Here is a 20,039-nt window from a genome sequence, read left to right as displayed (position 1 = left end):
CTTTTCTTTTCTTTTCTTTTTTTTTTTTTTTTTGAGTTAGGATCTCATTTTATTCCACCGACAGAAATTTCTATCTCACAGTTCTAGACTCTGAGAGGCCCATGATCAAAGCACTGGCAGATGCATCGTCTAGTGAAGATTGACTTCTTCATAGACAACTCTTCTCCCTCTAAACCCCCCAGAGCAGAGGGGTCTCTCTCCTGTAGGCGCATTCAGGAGGGCTCTACCTCCATGACCTAGTCCTTCTCTCTTTTTCTTTTTCTTTATTTATTTGATGGAGAAAGAGGGAAAGAGAGAGAGAGAAAATGAGTGTGCCTCCAGCCACTGAAAATGAACTCCAGACGCATGCGCCCCTAGTGCATCTGGCTAACGTGGGTCCTGGGAAATCGAACCTGGGTCCTTTAGCTTTACAGGCAAACGCCTTAACTGCTAAGCCATCCCTCCAGCTGCTAGTCCATCTCTTAAATGCCATCACTCCGAGGTGAGGATTTCAACATAGGAACTTAGGAGAGCACAAGTACCCTAGTCCTTGTACCTTTGGGGAAGGTTAAACAGTTACACAAGACAGATCTTATAAAGAACACTGACTATGTACAAAATCAGAGCTGACAGATTTACAAATGCATGGTGTTAGTGAATCTGACTAAGCCCTGAAAAAGAGCATATGGAGAGTCATGGCTAAAGGCAGTTGGTTATCTGCCCCAGGAGTCTTTTTATTTTTAGTTTTTAATTTATGTGTGTGCTTACATGTGTATATAGGTATGCTGTATTTACAAGGATGTATGCCTGCTTTAGCTCAAGTGTGTAGGTCAGAAGATAACTTTGGGGTGTTTGTCTTCTCCTTCCACCTTTTTTGTTCTTCTCAAAATCAATTAATCTATCCATCTATGTATCTATCTATCTAGCATCTAGCATCAATCATCTGTTGGCAAGCATATCACCGCGTGCATGTGAAGGTCGAGGACAACTTGAAGGTGTTTGCGTTCTAAAACTGCAAAGGAACATCAGGCTAGTTGTCTTCAATCTTCAGATTCTCCTGGCTCCACTTCCCATCGTCTTAGGCACACTGGGATCACACATGCATAAGCCACTTTGCATCCAGCTTTACATGTGTGCTGGGGAATTGAGCCCTGGATGGCTGGCTTTGCAAGCAAGTGTCTTTAATCACGGAGCCATCTTCCCAGCCCCTCTACGACCACCTTCTCCTCCTCCTTCTTCTTCCTCTTCCTCCTCCTTCTTCTCTTCTTTTTTTTTTTTTTTTTCCAGGTAGGGTTTTGCTGTAGCCAAGGCTGACCTGGCATTCATTATGTGGTCTCAGGGAGGCCTTTAACTCATAGTGATCTTCCTACCTCTGCCTCCTGAGTACTGGGATTAAAGGTGTGTGCCACCATGCCAGCTCCCTCTAATTTAAAAAAATATATTTTATTTTTGTTTATTTATTTGAGATAGATAGATAGATAGATAGATAGATAGATAGATAGATAGATAGATAGATATAGAGAGATAGGTAGGTAGGGAGAGAGAGGCAGATAGAACAGACATGCCAGGGCTTCTGGCCACTGCTTTGAACTTCAGATGCATGTGTCCCCTTGTGCATCTGGCTTTATGTGGGTACTGGGGAATTGAACCTGGGCCCTTTGGCTTTGCTGGCAAATGCCTTAAATACTAAGCCATCTCTCTAGCCTGTAAGTGCCTTTTAGCTGCTGAGCAGTCTCCCCAGCCTCTATACCAGGAGTCCTGATGTGTTTGATTATCTGTGTGTACACTGCACATGTACATGGACTCCGACTGATGGAGATGGGAGACAACACAGTTCAGATCATCCCTGAGCACTTAGCACGTCGTGGTGCACCAGAGGCATGCCCTTAGCTAGGGCACTGAGAATAGCTTGATAGTTTAATCCTGTGGGGTCAAGGTCTTGATCTTCAAAGCAAAAGAAAGGCTTACAACCTTCCAGTGATGGACGATGGCTAATCATCTGTTGGGTTGGAGGTACAGTAAGAGTTGAGAACTAAAGAGGTAAAGGCAGAAGAATCTCTCTCTCTCTCGGTATGTATGGGTGCACCAGGATCTCTCTCTCTCCCTCTTTTTGGGGATCTCCCTCTCTTTTTTTGGGGGGAGGGGTTTCGAGGCAGGGTCTCACTCTAGCTCAGACTAACCTGGAATTCACTGTGTAGTCTCAGGGTGCCATTAACTCACAGCGATCCTCCTACCTCTGCCTCCAGAGTGCTGGGATTAAAGGCGTGCACCACCACGCCCAGCTCAGAAGAATCTTCTTGAAGGCAGTGAACAGTTCAGCTGCTGACTAAACATCAGGTGCTAATGAGCACAGCCCTGACAAACTGCCCTGGGCTTTGCTAGTGGCATCATGAGGGCAGCCAGGTTTCCAGGCAGCCAGCAAACTAGCATTGGTGGCAGGTAACCAGGCTTCGTTTGGTTGTAATAGTTATGTGATAGTTTGAATAGGTGTCCCCCATAGACTCAGGTGTTTTATTAAAACTTATAACTTGAATATCCAGCTGCCTGGCTGGCAGAGGTGTCAGTGGGGGCAGGGGCAGATCCTGTAGTCCAGCCCAAAGGTATTAAGAGAAGAGTGAGTTCTGATGGGGTCCCTACTGATGCCTTTACTTTTTGTTGATTTAAAAAAAAATATTTATTTGAGAGTGACAGACAGAAAGGCAAATAGAGAGAGAGAATGGGCACACCAGGGCCTCCAGCCACTGCAAACGAACTCCATATATGTGTGCCCCTTTGTGCATCTGGCTTATGTGGGTCCTGGGGAATCAAACCTGGGTCCTCTGGCTGTGCAGGCAAGTGTCTTAACTGCTAAACCGTCTCCCCAGCCCTGGGTTGTATTTTTTTGTTTGTTTGTTTTTTTGAGGTAGGGTCTCACTCTGGTCCAGGCTGACCTGGAATTAACTCCATCATCTCAGTGTGGCCTTGAACTCATGGCGATCCTCCTACCTCTGCCTCCCGAGTGCTGGGATTAAAGACGTGCGCCACCACGCCCAGCTTGGGTTGTATTTTTAAGTTCTCTTCTAAATCTCATTTGCTGTGATCCCAAGAGTGTGGCATTCTCTTCAGAGAGGAAGCAGCATGCTGGGTGGAAAGTTCCTTTGCACGGCAGTGCTTTCCTCAGAAAATGAGCTTTTTATTTTCTGGAAAGAGATAATTTGCAGTCTACTCTGGTAAGGATAATAGTAGTTTTGGTAAAGAAATAGATGTGGCCTAAATCATGGAATTTTTTTAATTTAAAAATGATTTTAATTTGTAGCTGATGAAACCAAAATTGAGACAGTTGACTGTTTCCCCTTGAAATTGTAAGTCTGAGAGGCCACACATTCATTTAGTGCTGCCAGTTGCCTAAAATATCTCTGGTTTCTAGACAAGCTTTCAGAGCAGATTTACTAGTCATACAAGAAAAAAAAAAAAAAAAGCGTGGGGCTAGAGAGATGGCTTAGCGGTTAAAGTGCTTGCCTGTGAAGCCTAAGTACCCATGTTCAACTCTCCAGGTCCCACGAAAGCCAGATACACAAAAGTGAGGCAAGTGCAAGGTCTATTAGATGGCTCAAATGTCTGGAGTTCGATTGCAATGGCTGAGGCCCTGGTGCGTCAATTCTCTCTTTCTCTGTCTTATTCTCTCTAAAAGAATTTTAAAAAAATTTCTTTTATTTATTTATTTATTTATTTATTTTGGTTTTTCGAGGTAGGGTCTCACTCTGGCTCAGGCTGACCTGGAATTCACTATGTAGTCTCAGGGTGGCCTTGAACGCATGAAAAAAAAAATTTCTTTTTAAGTGTCAAGAGCTGGGCATGGTGGCACATACCTTTTATCCTAGCACAGAGGCAGAGGTAGGAGGATCGCCTTGAGTTTGAGGCCACCCTGAGACTGCATAGTGAATTCCAGATCAGCCTGGGCTACAGTGAGACCTTACCTCGAAAAAAAACAAAAAACAAAAAAACAAAAAAAGTAGGCTGGAAAGATGGTTTATCTGTTAAGGTATTTGCCTGTAAAGTCAAAAGAACAAGGTTTGATTCCCCAGTACCCATGTAAACCCAGATGCACAAGGTGGCACAAGCATCTGGAGTTCATTTGCAGTGACTGGGCAACCTGGTGCCCATTCTCTCTCTCCATCTGCCTTTTAATCTCAAATACATAAATATTTTTAAAATGATAGACAGTTTATTTAAAAAAAAAAAAAAGTGTTACATGTTGGTGTGGTGGCTCCAGCTTTGATCCCAGGGGATGGGGAAGGTGCTGAGACAGGCCAGTCTGGACTACATATTGAGCACCAGAGGTACCTAGGAAGACCTGGTCTCAGGCTAGGGATATTGCTCAGTTGGTAGAGTGTTTGCCTAGCGTACACAAAGCCTTTGGTTCCATCCCCAGCACTGCATGAGACCAGGCATGTTGGCTGGGGAGGTGAAGTCAGAAGCATCAGAAGTTTAGGGTCATCCTTGGCTAGTCAGTCTAAGGCCAGTCTAGGATACCTAGGGCTCTGTCTTAAAAGACAAAACAAGGGCTGGAGAGATGGCTTAGCAGTTAAAGCGCTTCCCTGTGAAGCTTAAGGACCCGGGTTTGAAGCTCAATTCCCCAGGACCCACGTTAGCCAGATGCACAAGGGGACACATGTGTCTGGAGTTCGTTTGCAGTGGCTGGAGGCCCTGGTGTGCCCATTCTCTCTCTTTCTCTATCTGCCTCTTTCTCTCTCTGTCTGTCACTCTCGCTCTCAAAAATAAATAAATTAAAAGAAAAAAATTAAAAAAAAAAAGACAAGACAAGAAAATGCCAGCTGGGAGTGGTGGTGCACGCCTTTAATCCCAGCACTTGGGAGGCTGAGGTAGGGGGATTGCCACAAGTTTGGAGGCCATCCTGAGACTACAGAGTGAATTCCAGGTCAGCCTGGGCTAGAGTGAGACCTTACCTTGAAAAACCAAAAATGAAACAAAATAAAATAAAATTTCAAAAAGCCTAGATTTGGTGAGATGGTCAGTGGTTAAAAGTGCTTGCAAAGCCTTCAGACCCAGGTTTGATTCCCTACCACCCACATAAAGCCAGATGCGTGAAGTGTTGCGTGTGTCTAGGTTTCATTTGCAGAGGCAGGAGGGCTTGGTATGCCCATTCTTTCTCTCTCTTTTAAATAAATAAAATGAATACTTTTTAAAGCTGGGCATGGTGGTGCACACCTTTAATCCCAGCACTTGAGAGGCAGGGGTACTAGGATTATCGTGAACTTGAGACTAGTTTGAGACTACATAGTGAATTCCAGGTTAGCCTGGGCTAAATCAACCAATCAACCAACCAACCAACCAAACAAACAAACAAAAAACAACAGTAAGGTCATATAATTACTATGACTTTTGTTTTAGGATGAAAAACTGTTTTCAGGATCAGATTATAAATCCCAAGTGTAATCAAGAGCCATATGAAGAAAATTGAGTTTTTTTTTTTTTAAGGTAGGTGTCTCACTCTAGCCGGGCGTGGTGGCGCACGCCTTTAATCCCAGCACTTGGGAGGCAGAGGTAGGAGGAGTGCTGTGAGTTCGAGGCCACCCTGAGACTCCATAGTGAATTCTAGGTCAGCCTGGGCTAGAGGGAGACCCTCCCTTGAAAAACCAAAAAAAAACAAAAAAACAAAAAAAAACAACCAAAAAAACAGGTCATAGGTTTGCTTTGCTTCACTTCTCAAGACTCAGGACTGTCTCCTGGTGACAGTCTGAATCAGGAAGTGGAGGAGGCTTGCTCTTGTTCTTGAAGAAACTGCATGAGACCAGGCATGTTGGCTGGGGAGGTGAAGTCACTACTTGTCACTGAAACAGGGGTCAGAGCACCGGCTTCCCGGTGTGCTCAGTCCCAGTGTACAAGGAATATACTGCTGCTAGGAGCTGCTCAAATGATGGCTTTAAGTCTCCTGACACCGTCCCTTCAGCCTGCTTTATCTATCACCACTTCACAAAAGTGACCAGACAGCAGTGTGATCCTGATTTTGGTTTTGTTCTTCAGATACCACATGTCTCCCAGCAGTCACAATGTATTTAAATTTTCTGAATTTATTTGGGGTACCATTTTGCACCCATTAATCATGGTTAAAACTGAGTCAATGATCTGCTATAGCCCCTGAAGAAAACAAAGGGATCTAAAGTGCCGGGCATGGTGGCTCAGCCTTTAATCCCAGCACTGCAGGGGGCGGGGGAGAGGGGGAGGGGGTGTACAGGTGGGAGGATTGCCTTGAGTTTGAGGTCACCCTGAGACTACATAGTGAATTCCAGGGCTGCCTGGACTAGAGTGAGACACTACCTCGAAAAACCAAAAAATAAAAATAAAATTAAAAAGAGAAAGAAAAGAAAAAAGGGGTCTAATGTTAGATTACATTTTTCTGCTGGGAAGAATGAAGTCTGAACCAAAGGCGTTCTGTGAAACAAACCTTCAGAATCATGCATGAATTAGTTTTGTTTGGAGAAAGCACAAAAGCTTCCAAAATACACTGTGAAAATGATTTCTGGAGTGGGTCAAGTCCCATAAGGGCCTTCCCTAAACAAAGAAAACCAGAAGTGACTTTAATGTGCCCTCCACTTAGCCTCTCAGAACTTCTCCTGGAAATTACAGAACAAATGTCCAATGTCATTGAAGCATAGCAAACTTATCCACAGTTGCGGACATTACCCAAAATTTCATCTAATGGATGTTTAGTCTGAATGGACACCCATTTTTTTTTGTTTATATTTATTTATTTGAGAGTGACAGAGAGAGAAAGAGGCAGAGAGAGAGAGAGAATGGACACGCCAGGGCTTCCAGCCACTGCAAACGAACTCCAGATGCATGCGCCCCCTTGTGCATCTGGCTAACGTGGGTCCTGGGGAATCGAGCGTCGAACCGGGGTCCTTAGACTTCACAGGCAAGCGCTTAACGGCTAAGCCAATTCTCCAGCCCAGGACACCCATTCTGAATAATCAAACTCTTAAACAGGAAAAGGCAGGCCAGGCATGGTGGCATATGCCTTTAATCCCAGAAGTAGGGAGGCAGAGGCAGGAGGATCACTGTCAGTTCGAGGACAGCCTGGGAGTACATGGTGAGTTTCCAGATCAGTCAGGGGCCAGAGCAAGACTCTACCTCAAAACATCAGGAAAGAAAAAAAAAAAAAAAAAAAGTAAAAGGCTGTTTGGAATCCATGGAACTTTAGCTGTTGGCTTTGGTTGGAATACCTATGAAATAAATGCTATACAAGCAGAATAATTAATTCTCACAGGCCAAATTCTGCTGTGTAAGAGCCATTAGACCTCTAATACCACCAGCAACATTCTGTAATCGTCTGAAGAAACACTGAAATGTGACTGGGGGTCAAGGTTGACATTTAGGAGTATTTCTTCCTTGAAATAATTTACTCTTGTTTTTTTTTTTTTTTATTGCTTGGGGAAGGGGAAAGCAGGGTAAAGAGATATAAGAAACAGAAGTGTGGGCTGGAGAGATGGCTTAGCGGTTAAGCGCTTGCCTGTGAAGCCTAAGGACCCCGGTTCGAGGCTCGGTTCCCCAGGTCCCACGTTAGCCAGATGCACAAGGGGGCGCACGCGTCTGGAGTTCGTTTGCAGAGGCTGGAAGCCCTGGCGCGCCCATTCTCTCTCTCTTCCTCTATCTGTCTTTCTCTTTGTGTCTGTCGCTCTCAAATAAATGAATAAAAAAATAAATAAATAAAATCCAGAAGTGACTCATGAACACAAAGTCGATTGCTTCCTTTATGCTAACCTCCTCTTAACTATTCTGACCTCCAGAACTAAATTAAATAGATGAGTTTAACTATATAAGACATGAGGGATGACTAAGATGTTCTTTCCTCATTCTGGAAGCAGATTAAAGTTGTCAACTGAACCCTGAACCCCCCACCAAGGAGTGGAGGTCTTACAACAGAGGACTTGCTGCTTACTTGTTTGAAATTTTAAATATAGCAGCCAATAAAAAAAACCAAAAGCCAAAAACAACAACAACAACAAAAAACTTAAACAGTAAAAGTAGAAATATTTTAAATCACTCCATCTCAGAGGCAAGAAGATTCCCCTAGGAATCTACTAATAAGAGAACACATTTCGTCAGTATATTAAAGCAGAGTAGCACATATTTGAGAGAAATAGCCAAAATGGAAAGGGTCATCTTTACTTTACAGAGGGATCTCTGAAACAGAACCATAGAGGAGATAGAGTAAAAGAAAGTTATTTCCTCCTACTTACAGTGCCAGTGACTATGCCCTGAACCAGCCTCAGAGGGGCACAGCCAGAGTAAAGCGTCTCCCAGTCCTTGGGTAGCAGAGGCAAGGCTTGTTGCTCTGAGATATTTTAAAGACCCTAGGAATCCCTCCAGTAGCTGCCTTCCCCCATCTTCCCCCTTTACTTTCAGCCAAGCAAAAAGAAAAAAAAAAAAAAGAAAAGAAAAGAAAAGAAAAGAAAAATCCTGGGTTCAGACACATCCCAGTGGCCACAAGTTTCGTGGTCTGGGCTCCCTGTATTTCTCCTGAGTCTTGGGACTGAAATTGGTGTTGACACTGAGGTTGGGAGGCGATGGGGGAGAAGGCAGAACTAATGAGAATTTAATTCAGAATTAACCCCAGGAGGCAGAAAGAAACCAAGACTTCGCAACTTAACCTGGAAAAACAAATGCTGCCCAAGAAGGGATTAATGGAGTTTCATTTGGAAATCCTGGGTGGGCTCTGGAGCAGTTGACAGAGAAGGAAAATCAAAGTAGATAGGCGCATTGGTGGGACTGGGCTGCCTTGTTAGAGTCTCTTTGGGGATTTTCACTATTGGTCTTATAATTTTCAAGTTTTTGTAAATTTTCATCAGTGGAAGGAGCTGTTCTTGTGCTGACCCTGTAAACATGCTAATTAGGCTGTGGCTTTCTTCTGTACTCACTTGTTTCCTTGAATTAGTTATGGTACTTATAAGGTCATAGTTCATTACTCCCGGTGACATAAGCCAGTCAGTTCCCCTTTCCCCCACCTTAGGTTTAAGACACTTTGTCAGCAGGCTAGAAGAATACATTGAAATAAATGAAGAAAATGGATTTCAGAAAAGATACAACACTTTTCTCTCTCTCTCTCTTGAGGCAGGGTCTCACTGTAGCCCAGGTTGACCTAAAACTCACTCTGTAGTCCCAGGCTAGCTTCAAACTCACAGTGATCCTCCTACCTCTGCCTCCCTAGTTGAGATTAAAGGCGTGCGTCACCATGCTGGGTGATAGGGGGATTTGTACTATCAGTTTATCATGTGAAAATGTTCACATGTTGATCATCAGGGAAATGAGTAAGACTGCAACAGCCTAGCTGGGCGTGGTGGTTCACGCACTCACTCCATATATACATATATGTATATATATACATATATGTATATATATACATATATATATATATATATACACATACATACATACATACATATATGTAGTTTGTTTTTTGTTTTTCAAGGTAGGGTTCCACTCTAGCTCAGGCTGACCTGGAAGTCACTATGTAGTCTCAGGGTGGCTTCCAACTCATGGCGATCCTCCTACCTCTGCCTCCCGAGTGCTGGTAGAAATACTTAAAAAAAAAAAAAAAAAAAAAAAAAGCCACCAGGCTTGGTGGCTACATTCTTTTTTTTTAAGCATTATTTTAATCACAAATTCACAAGTAGAGATTTCATTTGCATAGGACCCACATAAACCAGAGGCACAAGGTGGCGCACACGCCTGGAGTTCGTTTCCAGTGGCTGTATGCCCTGGTGTACCTATTCTCTTTCTCCCTCTCTCTTGCTGTCTCTTCTCTCTTTCAAATAACTAATAATTTTTTAAAAATCAGTTCCCACACGTTTAAATTCTTCACAAGTGTGTTTGTTAAAGGAAAAAATACCGTCCCATTTGAAAATGTACAAGTAAACTTTAATGCATGATTATGCCTGTGCCACCAGATTAGAAATGAAATTTCTTTTTTTTGAGGTAGGGTTTTACTGTAGCTCAGGCGGATCTGGAATTCACTGTGTAGTCTCAGGGTGGCTTCAAACTCAAGGTGATCCTCCTACTTCTGCCTCCTGAGTGCTGGGATTAAAGACGTGCACTACCATGCCCTGCTTGGAAAAAAAATTATTTATTTATTTATTTATTTATTTATTTATTTGACAAAGAGAGGGAGGGGGGGAGGGGGGAGGGAGGGAGGGAGGAAATGGGCATCAGGGCCTCCAGCCACTGCAAACGAACTCCAGACGCATGCGTTCCCTTTTGCATCTGGCTAACGTGGATCTTGGGGAATCGAACCTGAGTCCTAAGCGCCTTAACCACTAAGCCATCCCTCCAGCCCCTAAATATAGCAAATAACGACAACACACCCTACATGGTGTTCAAATACATGCTTTTGCTCCCCTTCTCAGTCGTTAACAGAACCATTTGGAGGTAAGAAAACCAATGCATCACTGAAAACATGTCCAAATGCCCTAAGACGGTACACCCCATACATCATCACATGCATCTGGTTAGGAGTCAGTCCATTAAAAGTAACAGCCACGTCTGAACAACATCCTCCTGCCACCTGGTTTGGGTGATTAGTCATTGCCTCTTTAATAGAAAGCCCAACGGATTTTGTATTAAACACATCTTTTCCATCAGCATCTTCTGCATTTTCTGCTAACACGCCAGCATATTTCAGGCAGACTGCTAGCTGCTTATCTTCAGATACCTTCCAAATCATTCCTCCCTGCTCGGGGCACTTTTCAGGAGCATTGAGAAGGCTGTTAAGTCTTTTCATTGACTCTATACTCAAGACAATTCCTCCTTCCACGTTCACATACTCAAGTTCTCCAGATTTTGCAGTGTGGCCCAGATAGAAAGGTTGCGATGGATCCTTTCGTAACAAAAAATACTTTAGGTTTTCAATGACAGCAAACGTAGTAGGGCGTGCAAGGAAGAACCAGTTGTACCGGTCACTATATTTATCGAAGGCGTGTTTGTAAGCTTTCCTCATCATCAGCCACACGTCATCCGTATCCATATTAATTGACTCAAACACCTTCACATTTTCAGAACTGAAGAACTCTGCTTTGTCACAGTGTTTAGTCCAAGTCTCCTTCACGGCAGCCCAAAGACTCACATCTTGGGGCTTTACTAGGATGATACAGTACACCCGAAAGCGCTCACTGAGCTCCACGCGCTCATCCTCGGCAATCTTCCCCACTTCGTCCCTGTTGGGCGCCTGCAGGTGGTGATGCTCGTGGTGCCTTCCGCTGCCGTGGCCGGTGCCCACGCGTCCCAGCGTGGTGATCAAAGCACAGAAAGCACTCCCGAGCATCACCCCTTTCAAGAACGAACTGCTTTCAGAGAGCATTTTCCCGACCCCCCCCCACCCCCCGACGTCCAGAAAGGCTCCGGGGCGGTGGGAGAGGAGGGGGCAGGAAAGCGGTTTTCCGCTCACGTCCCCCAGCCGCTCGCTCCGGCCGCGGCCCGGGCTGCTCTAGATGCAGGCGGTGTCGTCTCGTTGGTCTCGGTGGAGGTGGGGCGATGCCCGCAGGCTGGGGGGCAGGGGCTGGGCCAGGGGGCGCCAGCCAGGCCCGATCGTCGTTGGCGGGCTGGGATGCACGGTCTCTCCCCGTCCCGCCGGTCCTGCGCGGCGCGCTGCGCTCCCGGTGGCTTATTTATATTCTTAGTAAATTACAAAGTACTTTTTTTTTTTTTTTTTTAATTTAGGTAGGGTCTCACTCTAGCCCAGGCTGACCTGGAATTCAGCATGTAGTCTCAGGCTGGCCTCGAACTCACAGTGATCCTCTTTCCTCTCCTCCTGAATGTTGGGATGAAAGGCATGTGTCACTATGCCCGGCAAAAGCGCTTTTTGTAGACTTGTTTCAGAGTCAGTAAAGTTTCATCAGACTTTGCACTTTCTACCTTGGCACATAGTCACATTGTTGCCCTCTCAGACACCATCTAGCCCTTCTGTGGTCTGGGGACATGGTAGATCCTCAAGGGAGGGTGGGCGTTAAAAAAAAAAAAATTTGATTTACTTATTTGCAAGCAGAGAGAGAAATAGAGAAGAGAGACGGAGAGAATGGGCATACCAGGGCCTTTCGCGGCTGCACACGAACTCCAGATGCACGGGCCACTTTGTGCATCAGGCTTTTATGGGGGTACTGGGGAATCAAACTTGGGTCATTAGGCTTTGCAGACAAGCACCTTAATGGCTGAGCCATTTCTCCAGCCCAGGCTGGGCATTTAAAAAAAATAAATGGCAGTTGTAATGAATTATCTATATTAGATTAGTTATCTAGTATTTCCCCTGGTATTAGTGGATGTCAGTTTGTTGGATGAAAAAGGTAAAGCAAAGACAACACAATTTAAAGACAAAATTATTTACTGAATATTATTAAAATATTTTACTTTTATTTATTTAAGGGTGTCATGCTGTATTGACTGAGCTAGCTGGGCACATTATTTATTTAAGAGAGAAAGAGGCAGATTAGATAGATAGATGATAGATAGAGAAAGAGAAAGAGGGAGAACAGTCATGCCAGGGTCTCCAGCCTCTGCAATGAACTACAGACACATGCATTACCTTCTGCATCTGGCTTACATGGGTCCTGGGTACTTGAACCTGGGTCCGTTGGCTTTTCAGGCAAGTGCCTTAACCACTAATTCATTTCTCCAGCCCTATTTACTGAATATTGTAATCAAGGTAGATCTCATTTCAATGATTAATAATAATAAGCTTATACATAAATGTAAGTCATTTAATTCTCCCCCTCGCCCCACACACAACTAATGGGTGATGACAGATTAACTGAATACATTCAAGGCCTACTTGAACCTGGAGTAAGATTCTAAATTCAGTCCTCATGGTTAAAATTGCATAGAATTGCCTGGCATGGTGGCTTATGCCTCTACTTCCAGCACCCAAAAGACTGAGACAGGAGTATTGCTATTAGTTTGAGGTTGGCCTGGGCTACATAGTTAGATTTTGCCTCAAAAAACAAACACAGGGGGCTGGAGAGGTGGCTTAATGGTTAAGGTATTTGCCAGTGGAGCCAAAGGATCCAGGCTCGATTCCCCAGTACCCACATAAAATTTGCACAAGGTAGTGCATGTATCTGAAGTTTGTTTGCAGTGGCTAGGAGGCCCTGGCATGCCTATTTCTCTCTATCTCTCTCCCTCTCAGATAGAGAAACAAATAAACCATTAAAAAAAAAATAGGGCCAAGGAGGCAGCTAAATTGGTGGAATGCTTGCTTAGCATGCATGAGGCCCTGGGTTTTATCCCCAGCACCCCATGAACTGGGCATGGTGGTGCACATCTTTAATCTTAGCACCTGGAACATGGGGGCAGGAGAATCAGAAGTTTAAAGCCATTTTCAGCTCCATAGCCATTTCAAGGCTGTGCTACAAGAGACTCTCTTTTAAAACAGAAACAATAGCCAGACGTGGTGGCGCACACCTTTAATCCAAGCACTTGAGAGGCAGAGGTAGGAGGATCACTGTGAGTTCTAGGTCAGCCTGAGACTATGTAGTGAATTTCAAGTCAGCCTGGGCTAGAGCAAACAACAACAAAAAACGAGAAACAAGACCATAAACTACCCTAATCTACTCCCTCACAAATAAATTGTTCCTGAAAATTAATAAATTAATTACCCTGATATCTCTATGATACCACTTTGGAGTTCTACTCTCTTAATAAATGACACTGTGTCTCCCAGTGCTACAGCAGGTTGCTGTTAAGTTGGCTTGGGGCTGGAGAAATGGCTTAGTGATTAAGGCGCTTGCCTATGAAGCCTAAGGACCCAGGTTCAATTCTCTAGGTCCCGTATAAGCCACATGCACATGCTGGTACATGTGTCTGAGGTTCATTTGCAGTGACTAGAGGCCCTGGAGCACCCATTCTCACACACTCTCTCCCTCTCTCTGTCTCTAATAAATAGATAAATAAAAATAAATCTTTTTCTTTTCTTTTCTTTTCTTTTTTTTTTAAAGAAGTTGGCTTGCATTTTGGGGGCGATATTATAGTGATATCCACTTTGTAGTCTCAGGCTGGCCTCAAAACTCACAGCCATCTTTCTACCTCTGCCTCTCAAGTGTGGGGATTAAAAGTGTGCCACCACACCTGGCTAAGACATTCTTTTTTTTTTTTTTTAACTTTTAAAATTACTTATTTATTTTTAGAGAGAGCGAGCGAGAGACAGACAGAGAAACAGAGAGAGGGAGAAAATTGGCATGCCAGGGACTCAGCCACTGAACTCGAACTCCAGACACTTGTGCCACCTAGTGGGCATGTGTGACCTTGTGCATGCCTCAGCTTTGTGTGTCTGGCTTACATGGGATCTGGAGAGTCAAACGTAAGTCCTTAGGCTTCACAGGCTAGCACCTTAACTGCTTACCATCTCTCCAGCTCTCTTTGTTTACTTTAAATATTTTTTATTTATTTGCAAGGAGAGAGAGAGAAGAGAGAGAGAGAGAGAGAGATCGACAGACAGAGAGAAGGAATGAATGAATATGGGTGTGCCAAGGACTCTAGCCACTGCAAATGAATGCAAGATGCATGCACTACTTTGTGCATCTGGCTTTACATGGGTCCTGGGGAATCTAACCTGGACCATTAGACTTTGTAGGAAGTGCCTTAACTGCTGAGCCATCTCTTTAGCCCCAAGGCATTCTTTTTAATTTTTCTTTTGCATGCATATATGCGTGAATGTGTGGTATGTATGATGTGTGGTGGATATACGTGTGTATACAGATGCATGTGCCTCATGTGCATGCTTGTGGAGCTCAGAGGAAAATGTTGGGTGTCCTCTTGAACATTGGGTATCTTTCTGTTTGTTTGTTTGTTTGTTTGTTTGTTTTGAGGGAGGGTCTCGTTCTAGTCCAGGCTGACCTGAATTTCACTCTGTAGTCTCAGGGTGGCCTCGAACTCATGGTGATCCCCCTATCTCTGCCTCCTGAGTGCTGGGATTAAAGGCATGCACCACTGTTGCAGTCCGGTTCGCGTTGCTGGTAGAAATCACCCAACCAAGAGCAGCTTCTGGGAAAAAGAGATTTATTTTGGCTTACAGGCTTGAGGGGGAAGCTCCACGATGGCAGGGGAAAACGATGGCATGAGCAGAGGGTGGACATCACCCCCTGGCCAACATAAGGTGGACCACAGCAACAGGAGGGTGTGCCAAACACTGGCAAGGGGAAACTGGCTATACAGCCCATAAGCCAGCCCCCAACAATACACTCCCTCCAGGAGGCATTAATTCCCAAATATCCATCAGCTGGGAACCTAGCATTCAGAACACCTAAGTTTATGGGGGACACCTGAATCAAACCACCACAACCACCATGCCCAGCTTTTTTTTGGGAGGGGGGTGTGTTTCAAGGTAGGGTCTCACTCTAGCTCAGGATGACTTGGAATTCACTAGTAGTCTCAGGGTGGCCTTTAACTCACAGCAATCCTCCTATCTCTGCCTCCCAAGGGCTGGGATTAAAGGTGTGCACCACCATGCCCGGCTCTGGGTCCTTTTTTTTTTGTTTTTTTGAGGTAGGGTCTCACTCTAGCCCAGGCTGACCTGGAATTCACTATGGGGTCTCAGGGTGGCCTCGAACTCACGGCAATCCTCCTACCTCTGCCTCCTGAGCACTGGGATTAAAGGTGGGTCCTTCTTTTATTGCTTACCATTTATTTATTTATTTATTTATTTATTTATTTATTTATTTATTTATTTATTTATCTTCAAAGTAGGATCTCATTCTAGCCCAGGCTGACCTAGAATTCATTATGTAGTTTCAGGCTGGTCTTGAACTCACAGTGCCTCCCTCTGCCTCACCTCTACTTAGGCTTCCTGAATGCTAGGTATGTTTCACTTAAAAAAAAAATATTGATGAGAGAGAGAGAGAAAGAGAGAGAATGGACTTGCCAGGGCCTCTTGCCATTGCAAACAAACTCCAGACACACGCACCACTGTGTATCTGGCTTTATGTGGGTACTGAGGAATTGAACCCAGGGCAGCAGGTTTTGCAAACAAGCACCTTTAACCACTGATCCATCTCCCCAGCTCTCAAATGCCCCTTAGATACACATACACACACACACACAGAGAAATTGAGAGAGAGAGAGAGAACACTTTTTAGGAAACAGCCTTGGCAACACAGGCGAAGAAGATTGTCCTCCAGAACTTCAAAGATCTCATTTACTTTCCTCTAAGACAAGTCATTATTTCCTTTTTCTTTTCTCTTTTCCTTTTCTTTCCTTTTTTGTTTTTCGAGGTAGGGTGGGATTAGAGGCATGCACCACCACATCCAGCCTCCTTTTATTTATTTACTTGAGAGAGAGAAAGAGAGAGAGAAAGAGGCATAGAGAGAGGGGAGGGGTAGAATGGGCATGCCAGGGCCTCCAGCTGCTGCAAACAAATTCCAGATACATGTGCTCTTTTGTGCACCTGGCTTATGTGGGTTCTGGGAAATCGAACCTGGGTTCTCTGGCTTTGCAGGCAAACACCCTAACCTCTGAGCCATCTCTCCAGCCCCTTTTTTCCAGTGAAAAAAGGACTAGAGGTGAACACCATGACCTGGAATCACACTGCAATTAGGGTCAAGAAGAGAGCTCCCCTGCTGTTGAACTGGCAGTCAGTGCCAATCCCCTGGCCCCCACCCCACCAACCAACTCTGCCCATCTCCCCTGGACCACTCCAGAGGCACTGCCAAGATCCCAGTCTCTCTCTCTCTCTCTCTCTCTCTTTTTTTTTTTTTTTTTTTTTTGGAAAGAAATTGAGAGAGTTTGGGGGACATGCCTTGGAACACTACAATGTGTGGTTTCTCAGAGTTTGGGTTGAATGTGAGATTTAGAGAAAAAAAAATCCTTACATAAAATCCTTAGGGACAGGTATCACTAGAATAAAGGAACCATCTATTTGAGTCACCATCTGACTGGCCCTCCTACCACAGCCATTTCCTTTTTTTTTTTTTTTAATTTTTTGTTTAGTTTTACTTATTTATTTGAGAGTGACAGACAGAGAAAGAGGCAGATAGATAGAGAATGGGCACACCAGGGTCTCCAGCCACTGCAAACGAACTCCAGACACATGCGCCCCCTTGTGCATCTGGCTAACATGGGTCCTAGGGAATGGAGCCTCGAACCGGGGTCCTTAGGCTTCACAGGCAAGCGCTTAACCGCTACGCCATCTCTCCAGCCCCATTTCCTTGTTTTTATGGAACTAACTTACTCATAAATTGTTCAACGATTTAGCAATGGGTCATGACCATTAGAAACAATGCCGCTACTAAGCTTTCCATGGCAATTCTGAACTTGTGAACTTACTGGAGTTGTCCAAGGGTGTGTGGTTCAATGTTACTGTTTATTACTTCAATTCTTATACTTACAGGTTGGGGCAGAATAAATGCTGTTTGCCCGGCCATTGTCATCAAGGTTTGTAGTTCTAGATGTGAGCTCCGTGGGCAGAAAGGGGCATTGAAGTAACTTCATTTCCCAGGTCCTAGCCCTGGGGGTTCTATAGTAATGTCCAGTGAAAGATGAGTATGCATGTGATCTCAGAACCACTGCGTTTGAGAGTTGAGAGAATTCTACACTGTGCTCAGTCTAACCCCCCTAATTTATTGGAATAGAAAGCAGAGCTCCAGAGAAATTTTCTGCCATTGTCAAATACTTTGTGGCTGGGTCAAGACTCGAACTATTTATCTTAATCCTTTTTTTCTGTACCTTATTGTACTTATAGTTAATTAGAAGTATTAGACCAGAAAGTTAAATTTAATTAAAAATTTATTTTACCCTAATTTAATTTTAATTAAACTGATTAGCAATTATGAATATAGAAGGCACTGTGTTACTCAAAATTCATGTCCTTCTGGTACCTCTGAACGTGATCTTGCTTTTTTTTTTTTAACTGCTTCCAAATTTCTTTTCTCTTCTTTTCTTCTTTTCTCTTTCTTTGTTGTTTGAAGATGAGGTTTCATCTAGTCCAGGCTGGCCCTGAATTCCTTATGCAGCAAAGCTCGTCATGAACTTCTCTTGCCTCTGTTATAGGATTATGGTCAGGGCCACCATGCCTGGCTTTTTAATTTTTTTTTTTCTGTTGATTCACCAAAAGAGCTCCAACTGTAAATATAATATTTTCTAATATGTAAACAGATCTAGTGCTTGGGGTATATTAAAAAATTAATGCTGAGTGTCAGGCATGATGGTGGCACGTCCTGAATCCCATGAGGGAGGTGGATCGCTGTGAGTTTTAGGCCAGCCTGGGCTAGTGTAAGACCTTGCTTGAAAGAAAACCCCAAAATTGGCTGGCCATAGTGGCGTACACCTTTAATCGCAGCACTCAGGAGGCTGAAGTAGGAGGATCACAGCGAGTTTAAGACCACCTTGAGACTACATAGTGAATTCCAGGTCAGTTTGGACTAGAGTGAGATGCAACCTCAAAAAACCAAAACCAAACCAAACCAAAACAAAACGATGTCAGAAAACACGCTAAACTCAAAATGACAACACAATAAATAATGTTGATTGACAGCTTTTTCTTATGTCAGGCTTTTGAGAAACAACTCTAGGTGCTATTATTATTATTATGGAGGTGAGGAAACTTGAATTTAGAAAGGCTGCAAAATGCATCCAGTCTTTAATTTTTTAATAAAATATTTTATTTTTATTTATTTATTTTCAGGACGGTGAGTGGAGAATGAGCATTCAGCTGCTGTAAAAAAAATCCAGATGTATGCACCACCTTGTGCACCTGGCTTTATGAGGGTACTGGGGAATTGAACCTAGGTCATTAGGCTTTGCAGGCACGTGCCTTAACTGTTGAGCCATCTCTCCAGCCCCTAATATATATATATTTTTTCCAAGGTAGGGCCATGTTCTAGTCCAGGCTGACCTGGAACTTACTATGTAGTATCAGGGTGGCCTTGAACTCACAGTGATCCTCCTATCTCTGCCTCCCAAGTACTGGGATTAAAGGCGTGTGTTATCATACCTGGCTTCTTTAATTTCTCTTTATTTTTTGCATGGGTGTATGAGTGCACCAGGACCTCTTGCTGTTGCAAATGAACTCCCAACACATGCCACTTTCTGAGTCTGGCTTACCTGGGTGGCTTGGGGCATTGAACCCTGAGCTGGCAGGCTTTAAAGCAAGTGCCTTTACCTGCTGATCCATCTTCCCAACCTCTCACCCATTGTTTTAAGCTATAAAATTGAGAGATCCAGAAGTTCAAGCCCAGGCACTTTCATTCCAGAAATTTTTCTTTAAAATAGTATTCTCATCCGGGTGTGGTGATGCACTCTTTTAATCCCAGCACTTGGGAGGTAGAGGCAGAAGGATTGCTGTGAGTTTGAGGCCATCCTGAGACTACAGAGTGAATTCCAGGTCAGCCTGAACTAGAGTGAGACCCTACCTCAAAAAGCCAAATAAAATAAAATAAAATAGTATTCTCCAGACAAGAGAAGCTCCATGTTATTTTGTTTTTTGTTTTGTTTTGTTTTTTAATTTTATTTATTTATTTATTTATTTGAGAGCGACAGACACAGAGAGAAAGACAGATAGAGGGAGAGAGAGAGAATGGGCGCGCCAGGGCTTCCAGCCTCTGCAAACGAACTCCAGACGCGTGCGCCCCCTTGTGCATCTGGCTAACGTGGGACCTGGGGAACCGAGCCTCGAACCGGGGTCCTTAGGCTTCACAGGCAAGCGCTTAACTGCTACGCCATCTCTCCAGCCCACTGTTTTTGTTTTTGTTTTCAAGGCAGCGTCCTTACTCTAGCCCAGGCTGACCTGAAACTCACTCTGTACCTCTGTAGTCCCAGGCTGGCCTTGAACTCACAGTGATCCTCCTACCTCTGTCTCCTGAGCATTGGGATTAAGGGTGTGCGCCACCATGCTTGGCTGCTGCTGCTTCTTGCTTAGAAATGTTGACATATTTATATATACTCATTATTTAAAAAGCATAAAAGGGGAACTGGGGAAATAGCTTAGTGGTTACAGCATTTGTCTGCGAAGCCTAAGGGCCCAGGTTTGATTCCCCAGGACCCACGTAAGCCAGATGCACAAGGGGACACATGTGTCTGGAGTTTGT

At 44.1% G+C, this 20,039-nt stretch overlaps 2 protein-coding genes across 2 annotated transcripts in view; both read right to left on the bottom strand.

The window, feature by feature from the left end:
- LOC101608835 (agouti signaling protein) overlaps window positions 1-20,039 on the bottom strand; it is a 109,886-nt gene that overhangs the window by 17,755 nt on the left and 72,092 nt on the right. The window lies entirely within an intron of this gene.
- LOC101608548 (C1GALT1-specific chaperone 1-like) lies at window positions 10,347-11,413 on the bottom strand. Its single transcript, XM_004668101.2, has one exon. It carries the CDS (start codon window positions 11,330-11,332, stop codon window positions 10,379-10,381), a length of 954 nt encoding a protein of 317 aa, XP_004668158.1. The 5' UTR covers window positions 11,333-11,413; the 3' UTR covers window positions 10,347-10,378.

The sequence above is a fragment of the Jaculus jaculus genome, chromosome 8 (assembly GCF_020740685.1).
Source record: "Jaculus jaculus isolate mJacJac1 chromosome 8, mJacJac1.mat.Y.cur, whole genome shotgun sequence".
Taxonomy (NCBI): Eukaryota; Metazoa; Chordata; class Mammalia; order Rodentia; family Dipodidae; genus Jaculus; species Jaculus jaculus.
Note: the sequence above shows the minus strand (reverse complement) of the source record. Positions and strands in the feature narration are given on the sequence as shown.

Excerpts from the sequence above, each read along its gene's own strand:
- LOC101608548 (XM_004668101.2), bottom strand. The coding sequence starts at position 11,332 with ATGCTCTCTGAAAGCAGTTCGTTCTTGAAAGGGGTGATGCTCGGGAGT.